The sequence below is a fragment of the Littorina saxatilis genome, linkage group LG17, assembly GCF_037325665.1.
Source record: "Littorina saxatilis isolate snail1 linkage group LG17, US_GU_Lsax_2.0, whole genome shotgun sequence".
Lineage (NCBI taxonomy): Eukaryota > Metazoa > Mollusca > Gastropoda > Littorinimorpha > Littorinidae > Littorina > Littorina saxatilis.
In genome coordinates, this window is record NC_090261.1 from 69,482,939 (window position 1) to 69,498,697 (window position 15,759).

A 15,759-nucleotide genomic window follows, 5' to 3' on the forward strand; every position below is an offset into this window, starting at 1 on the left:
TGAGAACTTTACCATTCATCAACAGCAAACATGGCAAGCAAGGTGAGACATTTTTCGTCCAACGTGTAAAACGGTATTATTTCAAGTTCAAAGTGCGACATTTAGTTCAACAGTGCAAACATGGTTCTGGATACGCATTGTAGCAGACCGGCAACCTTTAGTGCACGATCAGTTCACCCTGTGAGAAAATCAAATGGAAAACATAACGCACGGTTGGCTGTACACACTGACGACTGAACATGGAAGTCTCGGTCTCCAACATGACTTGACAAGCAAGAGTTCAAAGATGTCGACAGAAGGAAAAAAACGACCATATGTCCAAGGATTTAACCGAATTTCTTAGTTGTGTTGGACTTTTTTTGTTTTCATTATATATATTCTTGTAGATGCAGCGTATCAGATATGACCTGTTGCAGCATAGTCACTAGTATCATAGTGCCCCTCCTACTTAATCCGACCAACCTGTGCAGTGCTACCTCTCTTTCAAGGCCTCCAAAATTGCGAGGAATTTAGTTCAGAAAAGAGAGGGAGTGTTAAAGAGGGATGTAAATTTAGTGACAGGCACTATGAAGAAAACGTGTGAGAACATGAGGTTGTATAGTAGAGGGAGTCTAGTCTTATAATGGAGGGTCCTCATTGTATAGTAGAGGGAGTCTAGTCTTATAATGCAGGGTCCTAACACAGAGGTTGTATAGTAGAGGGAGTCTAGTCTTATAATGCAGGGTCCTAACACAGAGGTTTCATTGTTCCTCTGTTGTGGAGGATGCGGGCGAGCTCGCCCCTTTCCCTCCCTTCAATACTGGTTTTGTTGGTTAATGAGTCAAGTGCTACAGTGTCAGCTGGCCAGTAGGTAGGATTTCAGTCTAAATCATACACCTGGCAGTATTAAGAAAGCGCCCATAAGAAGTTGGATCACTAACTGTATACAGTGGAGCCCCCCTTTTAATACCCCCCCCCCTTCCGCAATTTAAGACTTCCTCCTGTTAAATTTGACAGGCAAACAAAGTTATAGCCAATCAACACCTCCTTTTAAGACCTTCTTTTTTCAGACTTTCAGTTTAGCCTTTGTAAATTTACCCCCCTTTTAAGTCTCCCTCCAGATTTGTGGATGTCTTAAAATGGGGGTTCCACTGTACTTGGATCAAACGAATGACCTGTTAGTGGTGCACTTTGCCATTGGCATGATTTGAGGCCATGGTAAAAAAGTAAATTTTAAGGGGCTTATTGTCCGTCAGGTCTTAATTGCCTATAATTATTGGACATGAATTGGTTTATACGATTCGAGTTTTACGCCCTCACAGCTTTTTGATGTTCGCGTGTTTAGGTGGTATCAGCCATCTGCACTTATGGTAGAATGACCAAGATCTTTAACGTGCCATTGTGGTAACACGGGGGTGGGAGATGGATACCGTCTCTGGGTCTGCACATAATGTTGACCCGTGTCCGTCCCGGCCCGGATTCGAACCAGCGACCTCTCGATCACAAGTCCAGTGCTCTACCACCTGAGCTACCCGGGCCCCCTGAGGCCATGGATGCTCTGCTCTCTGCTTTAATGTGGTGGTACACAGCAGGCCTGATAAATGTGTATATTTTTTGTTTGTATTTCAAATTTTTAGTATAAGGGCAGGGGCTCACATCCATGAGAGGTGGCATGGGACAAATGTCTTGGACAATACAAAAGTGATAGGACATTTGTCCTGAACAAAAATAAATCAATAGGACATTTTTTCTGGCACCAATTTTCGTGTTGCTTTTTCGGAGAAAAAAAAACGCGAAGGGAGGCAACTGTCAACTGGCTTGGAGCATTCAGAGTTGAGACTCTTGGAAGCTCTTCTCTATAACAAGCACATAAAGTCTCCCAAAGTTTCGTTTGCTTGGAGAGACACATCGCTTCGCAAAACATCGATAAAATAGCAAAACAAACTACTGGAAATTGGACAGTACTGACAATGTCCGGATCAAATGAAAGCATAATCGGACAATGACCAATTTGTGACAAAAACAATAGGACATATATATGTCCTCTTGCATGAAAAATGTATAGGACATTTGGACAAAATATCCGTGGATGTCCGACGTGGATGTGAGCCCCTGTAACTGTGTAAGGGTGTCTTCCCATTATTTTAACGCTTGTTGTTTTAATTGCAGCCCGTTCTGTATTCCTACTTCAGGAGTTCTGCATCATGGAGAGTAAGAATTGGTAAGGCACCTGTTGTATTGTACAATTTGAGATTTGTTTCATTGAAGGAAAGAGAAAGGGGGAAAATGAAGACTAATAAACAAAATTTTTAAAAAACAAGAACAAGAAAAGCAACATGAACATGTAAATAAAAACATTTAAAAAAAAGCAGAGATGCATCAGATTCTTGAATAGTGTACATGAAGTTGGCACATTAATATAATATTTTAATGGACAAAGTATTGTTACAATACATGTATTATTATTATGCAGATGGTTGATTGATTCAGTACTGAAAGTCAGTTATAATTCAGCCTGTTGAGAATTGTACCACTCACACTGATTGTTACATATATGCTGTTGCTACCACTTTTAAAAAACATAATAAATATTCTGAGGTTATGATTTTATTGCTGTAAACTTTTCAGTTGATGAAATCAACTGCTGATTGTTCTCTGTGCACATGAAGAAGTGGTTTAGGATGTTGAACATTCTAAATGCAATTTTTTGATTAATTCTTGAGACTTTTCTTTCAGCTCTGACAATGAAAGGGATTGATTATGACTATGCACCTGTCCATTTGGTCAAGGATGGCGGAGAGCAGGTAAGTCTTAAAAGTTTGTCAGTAAACAAGTCAATGGCCATGCACTTTTTGGCTGGCTCAAGATGCATGTTTCTTTTATTTTTTTTATCTAACCAGTTGCCTTTCTCAACATTTGGGCTTATTTTACTGTTCCTGTGTAGGGCACTAAAACTTGTATATAATCTGAGCTTTTCGCTGAAGTTTAATACTCTTGTGTGTTCTTTCCACTTCTGTGTTCTCCTCCTTCCATCCTTCCTTCTTTTGTTCTTTTTACATATTTTTCCTTCCTTTCTTGAATAGCTGAAGACACGATAAACAATAATAACCATCTTTCCTTTCTTGAATAGCTGAAGACACGATAAACAATAATAACCATCTTTCCTTTCTTGAATAGCTGAAGACACGATAAACAATAATAACCATCTTTCCTTTTTTCTTTTTGTCTGTTCTTCCTTCCTTTTTTCATTTTGTCCTGTCATGAAACTTAGGTGTAAACAGAGACTTAAATTCATGATTATTTTTTTTCAGAATAAAGAAGAGTACAAGTCTAAGAATCCCATGGGTCAGGTTCCAGCACTTGTTATTGATGGTCTTACCCTCACACAGTCTGTAAGTATCCACGCTATTAGATTGGAGGAAAAATCAGTTTGAGTGGTCAGAGAGCTCTGTTATCGTGCAGCTTGAATAGAAAATATGCCGACATGTCGTCTTACACTGAGAGTTTTTTTAATTTAATTTAAAAAGATTGGGAGTTGTGTTTTCCAGGTTTAAATAGATTGTGTGTGCGTGCTTGCCTGTGTTATTGTGCAGCTTAAATAGAACTTATGTTAAACAGTTGTCTTGTACTGAGAGGTTTCTATTTTTTTTTTTTTAAAGATTGGGAGTAGTGTATATACGTTTAAATAGATTGTGCGTGTGTGTGTTATTTTTTATGTTTCTTCTGATGTTGAATGTTGCTCAGTTGTTGTCGACGGTTTGTTCCTCATTTTAATATGATGTGCAGTTGCCAATAATTGAGTACCTGGAAGAGACGAGACCTGATAATCCAGTGCTGCCCAAAGAACCTGGGAAACGAGCACAGGTAATATGTTCTGCGTTAAAGTATAATAGCAATGCCTTTGAATGTTTCATGAAAATTGAAATTGTTGTAGGATAGGATTATTATTTATCTTTTCAGATTATTTCTTTGGTTGTTTTCAGATTCTGTTTCTTTGGTTCCACTGTGATCTGTTTGTCATTTAGTTCACTGCAGAACTCAAACATTATGAGCCAACTATTAACCATTGCAATGTAATCATCTGAACCTAAACCTATTTGACACATTACCTGGTAATATGTTAAAATCGCAATCATCTCTTGATTCAAACAACTCTAGAACTTGATGATTCTGCACAAAAATACACATTTGTCGTTGTTGTTAAATGTGTGTGTGTGTGTCTGTCTGTGGATTAACTTTTTGTTAAGTCCATAGTTTTAGGAGGAAAGCAATTCACAGAATTTATACAATGTGTGCGTGCATGTGTGTGAATGTGTTTGTGTATGTGTGTGTACATGTGTGTGTATGTGTGTGTATGTGTGTGTGTGTGTGTGTGTGTGTACATGTATGTGTGTGTGTGTGTGTGTGTGTACATGTGTGTGTGTACATGTGTGTACATGTGTATGTGTGTGTGTATGTGTGTGTGTGTGTGTATGTGTGTGTATGTGTGTGTGTATGTGTGTATGTGTGTGTGTATATGAGAGATGGAGGAATAAGAGAGACAGACAGAAAGAAAGAAAGAACGCGTGAGAAAGAAAAATGACGTCATAACTCGTCATAGCAATCTAATACACTGTACATCACGTGCCGTCATTCCGTATTTTTATCATACCATCCTGGAGAAGGCAGTTTGTCGCTGCCAAAATATTGATAAAGAAAGGCCTTACCTGGTTACTGATGTGTCCCCTTTTTGTTTAAATGTGTGCTCCTTTCTACTTTCTAAAGGCAAGGGCCATTGCAGAAGTCATCAACTCGGGAATCCAGCCACTGCAGAACCTGAAAACGCTGCAAGCACTTGGAGACAAAAAGACAGAGTGGGCACACACTGTCATCTCAAATGGATTTGAAGGTTGGTTATAAGCTTTGAACTAACTTTGAGTGACTGAGATTAAGATATGTTTGCATCTTTATAGAAATTAACAGAAATCAACAAATAAACATGCAAAGCTTTTGCTTTTCATTGCTTAACACCAGATGCTGACACAATTAAGACTAAATGGTTGATACATATTTAAATCAAACGCAACACAGAAGAACATGCCTGCAGGCACTGTCCAAGGTTGATACATATATTATGACCTAGAGGTTTGTGTATTTTAAGACCAAAAGGCTAATATATTTTAAGGAGAGGAATGTGAATGTTTGTGCAGCGCTGGAGAAGATGCTTCAGTCAAGTGCAGGTAAATACTGTGTGGGCGACCAGGTGACCATCGCTGACCTTTGCCTCATTCCACAGTGTTACAACGCCAGCAGGTCAGTGTCCCAATCTTCCTTTTTACATTTAGTCAAGTTTTGACTAAATGTTTTAACGTAGAGGGGGGAATCGAGACGAGGGTCGTGGTGTATGTGCGTGTGTGTGTGTGTGTAGAGCGATTCAGACTAAACTACTGGACCGATCTTTATGAAATTTGACATGAGAGTTCCTGGGAATGAAATCCCCGAACGTTTTTTTCATTTTTTTGATAAATGTCTTTGATGACGTCATATCCGGCTTTTCGTGAAAGTTGAGGCGGCACTGTCACGCCCTCATTTTTCAACCAAATTGGTTGAAATTTTGGTCAAGTAATCTTCGACGAAGCCCGGACTTCGGTATTGCATTTCAGCTTGGTGGCTTAAAAATTAATTAATGACTTTGGTCATTAAAAATCTGAAAATTGTAAAAAAAAATAAAAATTTATAAAACGATCCAAATTTACGTTCATCTTATTCTCCATCATTTTCTGATTCCAAAAACATATAAATATGTTATATTTGGATTAAAAACAAGCTCTGAAAATTAAATATATAAAAATTATTATCAAAATTAAATTGTCGAAATCAATTTAAAAACACTTTCATCTTATTCCTTGTCGGTTCCTGATTCCAAAAACATATAGATATGATATGTTTGGATTAAAAACATGCTCAGAAAGTTAAAACAAAGAGAGGTACAGAAAAGCGTGCTATCCTTCTTAGCGCAACTACTACCCCGCTCTTCTTGTCAATTTCACTGCCTTTGCCATGAGCGGTGGACTGACGATGCTACGAGTATACGGTCTTGCTGAAAAATGGCATTGCGTTCAGTTTCATTCTGTGAGTTCGACAGCTACTTGACTAAATGTTGACAATGTATTTTCGCCTTACGCGACTTGTTGGCTCACGAAGTGTAGCCTATGCGATGCTAACTTTTGTCTGTCTGTGCGTGCGTGCGTGCGTGCGTGCGTATGTATGTATGTATGTATGTATGTATGTATGTATGTCTGTGGTAGAAACTTTAACATTTGAAGACGTCATATTACATTGACGTCACATTATGACGTACGAGGGTTAGACGTCACGCGATGGAATTACTGAAAGTCTCGGTGATTGTTATTTTGAGCGGGCCGAGACTATTTGGCAGTCGTGTCCATGTAAGTAGGCTACATGCAGACAGACAGATCTAGATCTAGTGTCTCGCTTTCTTGCACAGTTTCACCTATGCTCTTTCTGTGTGTGTGTGTGTGTGTGTGTGTGTGTGTGTGTGTGTGTGTGTGTGTATGTGTGTGTGTGTGTGTGTGTATGTGTGTGTGTGTGTGTGTGTGTACTGTGTGTGTGTGTGTGACGGAGTGATTGAGTTTGTGTTACTGTTTGTCGATTTCTTACGTGAGCCTTGAAGGCTTCGCCTCTTGTTTTTTGTTGCTTTTTACATTTAGTCATGTTTTGACTAAATGTTTTCACATAGAGGGGGAATCGAGACGAGGGTTGTGGTGTATGTGTGTGTGTGTTTGTGTGTAGAGCGATTCAGACTAAACTACTGGACCGATCTTTATAACATTTTACATGAGAGTTCCTGGGTAAGATATCCCCAGACGTTTTTTTAATTTTTTGGATTAATGTCTTTGATGACGTCATATCCGGCGTTTTGTAAAAGTTGAGGCGGCACTGTCACACCCTCATTTTTCAATAAAATTGATTGAAATTTTGGCAAAGCAATCTTCGACGAAGGCCGGACTTTTGTATTGCATTTCAGCTTGGAGGCTTAAACATTAATTAATGACTTTGGTCATTAAAAATCTAACAAGAGGCGAAGCCTTCAAGGCTCACGTAAGAAATAGACAAACAGTAACACAAACTCAATCACTCCGTCACACATACACACACACACACACACACACACACACACACACACACACACACACACACACAAGCACATACACACGCACATGTACACAAGCACACATACACACACACACACACACACAGTAAGCATAGGTGAAACTGTGCAAGAAAGCGAGACCCTGGATCTGCCAATTAGTCTCGGCCCGCTCACAATAACAATGACCGAGACTTTCAGTAATTCCTTTGCGTGACGTCTAACCCCCTTACGTCATAATGTGACGTCTTCAAATAGTTTCTATCACACACGTCAAACACTTTTGACCGAGACGTAATCTTCTTATGCGAGCTTTATCCATAGACTCGGAAATGTTAAAGTTTCTATCACACACACACGCACGCATGCACGCACGCACGCACGCACGCACGCACGCACAGACAGACAAAGTTTATCATCGCATAGGCTACACTTACGTGAGCCAAAAATTGTAATTAAAATTAATGTTTTACAAAACGATCCAAAATTACGTTCATCTTATTCTTCATCATTTTCTGATTCCAAAAACATATAAATATGTTATATTTCGATTAAAAACAAGCTCTGACAATTAAAAATATAAAAATTATGATTAAAATAAAATGTCCAAAATCGATTTAAAAACAATTTTATCTTATTCCTTGTTGGTCCCTGATTCCAAAAACATATAGATATGATATGTTTGGATTAAAAACACGCTCAGAAAGTTAAAACGAAGAGAGGTGCAGAAAAGCGTGCTATCCCTCTCAGCGTGACCATTACTGCACTATTCTGGCTTGTCGATTTCACTGCCTTTGCCATGAGCGGTGGACTGACGAATCTACGAGTATGCGGTCTTGGTGCGTTCAGTTTTATTCTGCGAGTTCGACAGCTTGACTAAATGTAGTAATTTCGCCTTACGCGACTTGTTTTTTTTGCTGTCCCAACACCTGTTCCTTGTCTCGATGTGCTCTGACGCCGCCCCGTCCCAGTATCCACTGCTCCATCCACATCTGAATTTCGTGTCCCAATCTAATCCTTTTTTTGGTTGTCTTTTTATTTTTGTTGATTGTGGTTAGTCACTTTCTAGGAAACTTAATCAGCTTTCTTAAAGATCCGGTTTCCTTCTGCATCTTACCCCACCCTCACCCTAACTGTTCCTGTTCACCCAATACGCTCTTTCCAGTTTTTCCTTTTTTCAGTGGTACAATTTTGTTTTCTTTGTTTACCTAAAGAAAAGAAAGTTGTATAAGGACTGGGTGGCCGAGTGGTAAACGCACTTGCCTTGGAAGCGAGAGGTTGCGAGTTCGACCCTGGGTCAGGGCGTTAGCAATTTTCTCCCCCCTTTCCTAACCTAGGCGGTGGGTTCAAGTGCTAGTCTTTCGGATGAGACGAAAAACCGAGGTCCCTTCGTGTACACTACATTGGGGTGTGCACGTTAAAGATCCCACGATTGACAAAAGGGTCTTTCCTGGCAAAATTGTATAGGCATAGATACAAATGTCCACCAAATACCCGTGTGACTTGGAATAATAGGCTGTGAAAAGTAAATATTCGCCTTAATTGGCTTCAGATTTACTGGCCGATGTGAATGCGTGATATATTGAGTAAAAAATTCCATCTCACACGGCAGAAATTAATATGTAAAGCGCTTAGAGAACGTCAAGCGCTATATAAATCGCCCCATACATAAGAAAGGAGGTTTTTGCACTAGGTACCAAATGTACAGTTTAGAGGAATGTAATAACCCCAGTTGGTAAAACATCCATACATGTGGACTAGCACCTGCACACACACGCACACCCATGCATGCACGCACGCACACACAAATGCAGGCACACAGATATACACACACAAACAGGTACACACACATACAAACATACACACATGCGCATATGCACAATTTCTCTCTCTCTCTCTCTCACAGTCACACACACATTCATTGATGTATTTTTGTTTACTACGAGAGCACAGCACCACTGTATAACATCTTGCTGCATTCAAGAACTGTTGTCTTTCAACAGGTTCAGCGTTGACATGACCAAGTATCCCACCATTGTGCGAATCAAGGAGGCTTTGGAACCACTGCCGGCATTTGTTGCTGCAGATTATAACAACCAGCCAGACACGCCCAAAGAATGAAGGCCTTGATATCTGTCAAACAGTTCACAGGACTCATGCAAGGCTCAACTTACAGACTTCCTAGCCTTTTGCTTATTATTCAAAGGCTGCCTTTTTTTCCCTTTTTTTCTTGTGCTTTTAATATTTTTGTTATGGCATTATCAGGTTGTGACAATCATATGCATATATATATACTCTGGGCTTCCATAATTAATAACTTTATTTTAACAGGAATGTACTGTTGAAAAGTCTGTGTTTTTTTATTGTGCCTTGAAGATGGTCAGCCGTCTGAAATGTCTGTCTTCTAGTCTGTTTGTGATTTTGTTTGCGCTGGGGAAATTGTGAAGTACTGCGAGTCATGGGTTGATAGGGGAAAACAAAGAAAGGCAAACATTTATATTCAAGACTGACCTGAAAATATCTACCCTAAAAAAGAAAAATCACGGAAAAAAAGGAAATTCGAAAAAATAGCACCCCCCCCCCCCCCCCCCCCTCCAAAAACGTCTGTTACGGGAAACATGTAAGCTGATGGGAAGAGGTTTTGTTTTAAAGAGAAAGACGTCGGGCTATACGTACAGCTGTGTTATTTGTGAATTAGCAATGATGACTTGTTTAGTGCCATCGTGTACATTTAGCAGTAATGTTGATTGTATTATGCGTATGCATATGAAGAGTAAATTTTCAATTAAGAGATTATGAAATGGTGATTGAATCTCACGTTATTGGACTAGAATGCGCTTTAATTAGTGTTTACTTTCCACCATTTAGTATTATATGGGAATCAGGTACATACAGCAGAAAAACATTCCTTATCTTTTGTGAGACTGTACTTATATGGGGTTGGATATGATCTTGATTTTGTAACAATATACTGTATACTTTATTCCAGAATAAATCATTGTATGATCTGAGATGTTTTTGTATGACTGTGTTTTTTCTGTTCTGTTTTGCTCTTTGCAGTGAAAGAAACGTTATTCTTTATGTAGTGGAGGAGTGGAAGGGGTAGTAGTAGATACACGAAGCCCAAGTCCAAGCGTCTTGTTTCAACTTTTTATTCAAGAAAACAATGCAAGGAAACGTAGAGGCCGAAGGCGAAACCCGTAGACAGCAAAGCAAGTGTAGTGTCGTGTTCAGCTGCTAGGAGCGAATGCATGCTCATGCCGGTGTCCGGCCTATACTTATAGCCCCGGCGCGGACTGCACAGAAAGCACCGTCCGCCGAGAATAAAAATCGCCTGAATACGGCCAGAAACACGGAATCTGTGTTTCTTACACTTGCTTTACCCTACGTTATTTAAACAAATACATAACCAATCATAACAAACAATACATCAAATTAAAGCTACGACCTTTAGCTTTCTATTGCAATAGATCACATTTCGTAAAAATTTATATTTATTTAGTAGGATGCAAAAACAATGGTCCTAGTGAAGGCACTGAACCAACTTCAGTGCAGAAAATTACAAAACTCTCTAAACTGGAATAATGGACAAATTCATAAATCATACAGATAAAAAGAAGAACCCTAGACAAACATCATGATATGCGTTACTTGGGGGAAAATTATACATTGACTTAGTACGAAGCGGTAAAGTCCGAAAGTAAATGGAATCGGCTAAATTCCTGCGCGAGTACCTGTCTGCATAAATTAGCAATCTTTGCAGAGGAACCAAGCATCACTCATTACAACCAAATCCTTATAAACAAACTAAAATCATATGCAACATAGGTACGGGATATGTAATAGTGATACAAAAATGACAAAACAATGATTGAAAAGACAAAGATGAGTTTGTGAGAATCAATTTCTCTCGACGATACATGAAAACCGGTCAAGGTCAGAGTGACGCTTTGGTCAGTTCGAAGCATTATCGTAAATAACACAATAATATGCAGCCATCCAGCCTAATCAGTGACTTCTATGCAAACCTAAATATAATTAGGACCGTATCAAAGATAAAAGGGACTTTGAAAGATAGAAGTTAGGTAGATATATAAAGAAAGGTATTGTATTAGAATTTGCGCCGGCAAGGTGCGCGCGCATCATCGTATCGTCTGCTATGGGATGGGTGATCCCCTTTGTGCTGTACACAAGGCTGTTTCGCTATGCGATGATTAGAGTGTTTAGGGTAGCGAAGTGCACTTTGCTACATTTAGTGTGTGTGTGTGTGTGTGTGTGTGTGTGTGTGTGTGTGTAAAGTTTCTGATCTCTGCACTGGGTAAATGTCCTATTTGTCAACAATGTTTGTTGGAAAAGATGCCCAAGATCCCCTCCCTCCTAAAAGTATCAGTCCGGTTTACCATGTCCAAGATACACAATAATTATACACAGGTAAAAATGTGTCTGCATAAACTCACTGAATAGAACTGAAAATAAAACGTATAAGGGACAGACAATGACGCCTCCCTGGTAAGGTTTTTGGACTATGGACAGACAACCCCTGTTTGGCAACTGCGGTTATCTCCCTTCCAGCGAGCATTGCGACCGAAAGCATCGTCTGCCTCGTGTGTTCTGCACACCAAATATAGTTGTCACCATGAAGGCTCTTGTTCAAAGGGTGATGAAAGCAAGTGTGTCTGGTAAGAAAATCGAGATTGCAGATCTCAGATAGTTCATACTTGTAATTCTTCTGTGAGAATTTGAAGGTTAAAGCGTTTGGGTGGATGAGTGGAAATGTGTGTCTGCTTTACTGGAACTTTAGAAAGTGATTTCTGAGAAACGTGGGTATGCTTGCCTTTACATGTTATGCTGGCATAGCTTGTACCTAATACACACACACTGAAGTAAACTGATTTCAGTTTCGATCAATGTTGATGAACAAGCTGCCTGTGATGTATGTGAAACTTAAACAAGTCAGCATGTTTTTCCGGAATATCATCTAAAAACTTGTAATTCAAATCCCAGCTGCCTGGAGTTCCTATAGATTATACCGTTCTGCTGTGATGGAGTTATAAAATATTGTGTTTGGGAGTGTGCATAGGCAGAGGTCTATAATCGTACGAAAGGTGATTGAATATTCAAAGAAACTTAGATTTACCCTTATTTCAAAAGACAGTCATGGTTCAGCATCTGAACATTATTGTTTCTCTTTTTTTCAGTTGGAGATGAAGTGGTCAGCTCAGTTGGAAAGGGTTTGTGTGTTTTGATCGGTATCTCCAGGTACGACACACCAAAAGAGATGGAATATATGTGAGTGTACTATCAGTTCATTTGAAATCAACTCAAATCACTATGTTAATTATGCACATGTATGTGTGTGTAGTCGTTTTTTTTGTTTTCCAACTGAAGTGCAGTTATTCTGTATGTTTTGAAGTGTTATACTATAGTTACACTGTATGTTATTTCATATTTGATTGATTCATTTTGCTGCATTTCATTCTGGTATTGTTCTTTTTTTGTGTGCTTAATGCTGTTTCCTTTTTCGTTTTCTGTCAAATATATGCAGCAAATTAGCTGCTTAATTATGCTTGCATTTAGTTGCTGGGTCCTAAACTTTTGTACATCTTACCACAGTCACTTCGTTGTTTAGATCTTTGTACATGTACAAATACTGTCTGCATTTTGCAGAGTGCGGAAGATATTGAACCTGAGATTGTTTGATGATGACAGTGGAAAAAGATGGAGCAAAAGTGTAGTGGACAAAGACTTTGAGGTGCTGTGTGTCAGTCAGGTATGGTTACTTTGTTCACATTTAATGTGTAAATAAAATATATTTGTTTATGTATTCATGTTTTGGTTCATCATCGACGGGCGCAGTGGCGTGGTGGTAAGACGTCGGCCTCCTAATCCGGAGGTCGTGAGTTCGAATCCCGGTTACTGCCGCCTGCATGGTGGGTTAAGAGTGGAGATTTTTCTGATCTCCCAGGTCAACTAATGTCCAGACCTGCTAGTGACTTAACCCCCTTCGGGTGTACACGCAAGCACAAGACCAAGTGCGCACGGAAAAGATCCTGTAATCCATGTCAGTTCGGTGGGTTATGAAAACACGAACATACCCAGCATGCCTACTCAACGAAAGCGGAGTGAAGCTCACTATGCTCTCAGAGCATAGTGTGGGGAACCCAAATGGGCAAACGAGCTCACACGTAACCAGACAAATCTGGAACGCTGAAGAAGAAGAAGAAGAAAGAAGGTTCATCATCAATTCACTTATCAATTATTTAATGTGTGTGTGTGTGTGTAACTGTTTATTTGTGGAAAATGTCAGAAGTCATCAGTAATATAGAGCAAGATTTCAGTGGGTTTAAACAAAAATAATTATTTCTCTATTCTGTGATTGTTCAGTTTTATTGGGAACTTTCCAATGTTTGAATTATGTGTGATGTTTTAATGTTTTCCAGCTGTCTATCATAGACCTTATTATGGACTTCCTGCAAAGTTACATATCGATCAAAACTGAAACAATTTTGTGTGCACAATTCTATACAAAAAAAAAGTATGCCCAACCCATTTGATTGATAAATGTCATAAAAACAGCCTAGGGACGTAGGGTATTTTTTTCCAAGTTGAAATTTTCTGTTTTCAGTTTACATTGAATGTGACATTGAAAGGCAACAAGCCTGATTTCCACGAAGCCATGGGCCCAGATCTTTCTCAGCAGTTTTACAACACTTTTCTTGATCAGCTCAAAGCTGCCTACAAGCCAGAAAAGATCAAAGGTACTGGGTATCTGCTTTTGCCAGTAGATGGTAGTTTTGTTTGTTTATGCATAAGTTACTTCAGGGTTGTGTGAATCAACCTGTGGTTGTTGTTTTTATCCCACAGGTGATAAACACTGGTTTATAAGTAGGAAGAAAGCATGTCAGAGTACGGCAACCCCCATATACTGTTCTTGCTTAAAGTAGCAAGGCTAGGCAATTTTTTTGTGGGTACACTGTATATATGAGTGAGTGAGTGAGAGACGGGCACAGTGGCGTGGTGGTAAGACGTCGGCCTCCTAATCGGGAGGTCATGAGTTCGAATCCCGGTCGCTGCCGCCTGGTGGGTTAAGAGTGGAGATTTTTCCGATCTCCCAGGTCAACTTATGTGCAGACCTGCTAGTGACTTAACCCTCTTCGTGTGTACACGCAAGCACAAGACCAAGTACGCACGGAAAAGATCCTGTAATCCATGTCGGAGTTCGGTGGGTTATGGAAACACGAAAATACCCAGCATGCCTACTCAACGAAAGCGGAGTGAGCTGACTATGCTCTCAGAGTATAGTGTGGGGAACCCAAATGGGCAAACGCGCTCACACGTAACCAGAAAATTCTGGAACGCTGAAGAAGAAGAAGAAGAGTGAGTGAGAATGTGTGTGTGTGTTGTTGTGTGTGTGTGTGTGTGTGTGTGTGTGTGTGCATGCACTGTGTGTACATGCTTGTGTGGGTGTGTGCGTGCGCACTGAATGTACAGGCTTGTGTGCATTGTAATGTATACGTGTAGACAGTCTTACTCAATGAATTGTGGATGCAGATCTTTTTCTAAAAACACGGGGGTATTATCTGTGCAGATGGTCAGTTTGGAGCATACATGCAGGTCAGCATACAGAATGATGGGCCAGTGACCATTCCCCTGGAGGCAGTGCCTGCAGTGGTCAGTATGATCTGTCGTTACACAGCCTCAGGCCATTTACCCCCATGGCATGGAAAGTAACTCCTGCAAGTTTTCCGAAATTATAAATGCTCAAACTTCACAAGAAGCCAGTAGAAATGTATGTGTCTTAGGTATTGTCGGTATCATTGTGTTAGCAGGTGTTTGATCGATCTGCATTCGGGTGCTCGAGCGTGCTCTGGTGAAATGAGGGTTAGGCCAGTTGTGCATGGTGTAACAGCTGTGTTTTGACTACACTGTTCAGGAAATATTTTGCAGCTTAAAAATGGTCTTGCCAAAAACAATGTCTAAAAATGTCCAGAACGCTCAACTTGAAATGCTCAACAGGCGACAAAAAAAACCATTTCAATACTTCAATCTTTATTATATGCTTTCTTAAGAATAGGTTGACTCACATCCCAACACATTTATGGAACCCCTCTTTAAGTGCAGACTTGACTAAGCTAACCGAGACATTCATGGAACCCCTCTTTATGTGCAGACTTGACTAAGCTAACCGAGACATTTATGGAACCCCTCTTTATGTGCAGACTTGACTAAGCTAACCGAGACATTTATGGAACCCCTCTTTATGTGCAGACTTGATGAAGCTAACCGAGACATTTATGGAACCCCTCTTTATGTGCAGACTTGACTAAGCTAACCGAGACATTTATAGAACCCCTCTTTATGTGCAGACTTGATGAAGCTAACCGAGACATTTATGGAACCCCTCTTTATGTGCAGACTTGACTAAGCTAACCGAGACATTTAACATGTGTTTGCAGCCACCAAAGGCCGACAAAAAGAAGGACTGCGGTGACCAGAACTCAGCAGCAGCAGAACCAGCATCACCTGTATGATACCTATACTGTTTTAGCTACTTGTAAATATATGTAAACCTATTTGTTTGTTTCCTAATGAAATGTGAATTCTTGATAAAAAGTTGTGTGTGTGTGTTC

General features: G+C 39.8%; 2 protein-coding genes across 2 annotated transcripts; both read left to right on the forward strand.

Annotated features, from left to right (window-relative positions):
* Nucleotides 1–7: 7 nt before the first annotated feature.
* Nucleotides 8–9,713, forward strand: LOC138952358 (maleylacetoacetate isomerase-like). The gene is made up of 8 exons (XM_070324014.1): nucleotides 8–42; nucleotides 2,149–2,200; nucleotides 2,716–2,783; nucleotides 3,291–3,371; nucleotides 3,766–3,843; nucleotides 4,744–4,867; nucleotides 5,169–5,271; nucleotides 9,133–9,713. The coding sequence occupies exons 1-8, from the start codon at nucleotides 31–33 to the stop codon at nucleotides 9,248–9,250; spliced, it is 636 nt and encodes a 211-aa protein (XP_070180115.1). The 5' UTR covers nucleotides 8–30; the 3' UTR covers nucleotides 9,251–9,713.
* Nucleotides 9,714–11,655: 1,942 nt separating this feature from the next.
* LOC138952357 (D-aminoacyl-tRNA deacylase 1-like) lies at nucleotides 11,656–15,747 on the forward strand. Its single transcript, XM_070324013.1, has 6 exons — nucleotides 11,656–11,808; nucleotides 12,328–12,418; nucleotides 12,797–12,899; nucleotides 13,755–13,887; nucleotides 14,718–14,800; nucleotides 15,586–15,747. The coding sequence occupies exons 1-6, from the start codon at nucleotides 11,766–11,768 to the stop codon at nucleotides 15,658–15,660; spliced, it is 528 nt and encodes a 175-aa protein (XP_070180114.1). The 5' UTR covers nucleotides 11,656–11,765; the 3' UTR covers nucleotides 15,661–15,747.
* Nucleotides 15,748–15,759: the final 12 nt, after the last annotated feature.

What these genes read in the sequence shown, in the direction of transcription:
- LOC138952357 (XM_070324013.1), top strand. Translation starts at nt 11,766, where the DNA reads ATGAAGGCTCTTGTTCAAAGGGTGATGAAAGCAAGTGTGTCTG. An exon ending in CAAGCCAGAAAAGATCAAAG is followed by an intron (nt 13,888 to 14,717) that starts GTACTGGGTATC and finishes TTATCTGTGCAG; the next exon opens with ATGGTCAGTTTGGAGCATAC. An exon ending in TGGAGGCAGTGCCTGCAGTG is followed by an intron (nt 14,801 to 15,585) that starts GTCAGTATGATC and finishes ATGTGTTTGCAG; the next exon opens with CCACCAAAGGCCGACAAAAA.
- LOC138952358 (XM_070324014.1), top strand. An exon ending in ATCATGGAGAGTAAGAATTG is followed by an intron (nt 2,201 to 2,715) that starts GTAAGGCACCTG and finishes CTTTTCTTTCAG; the next exon opens with CTCTGACAATGAAAGGGATT. An exon ending in AACCTGGGAAACGAGCACAG is followed by an intron (nt 3,844 to 4,743) that starts GTAATATGTTCT and finishes TACTTTCTAAAG; the next exon opens with GCAAGGGCCATTGCAGAAGT.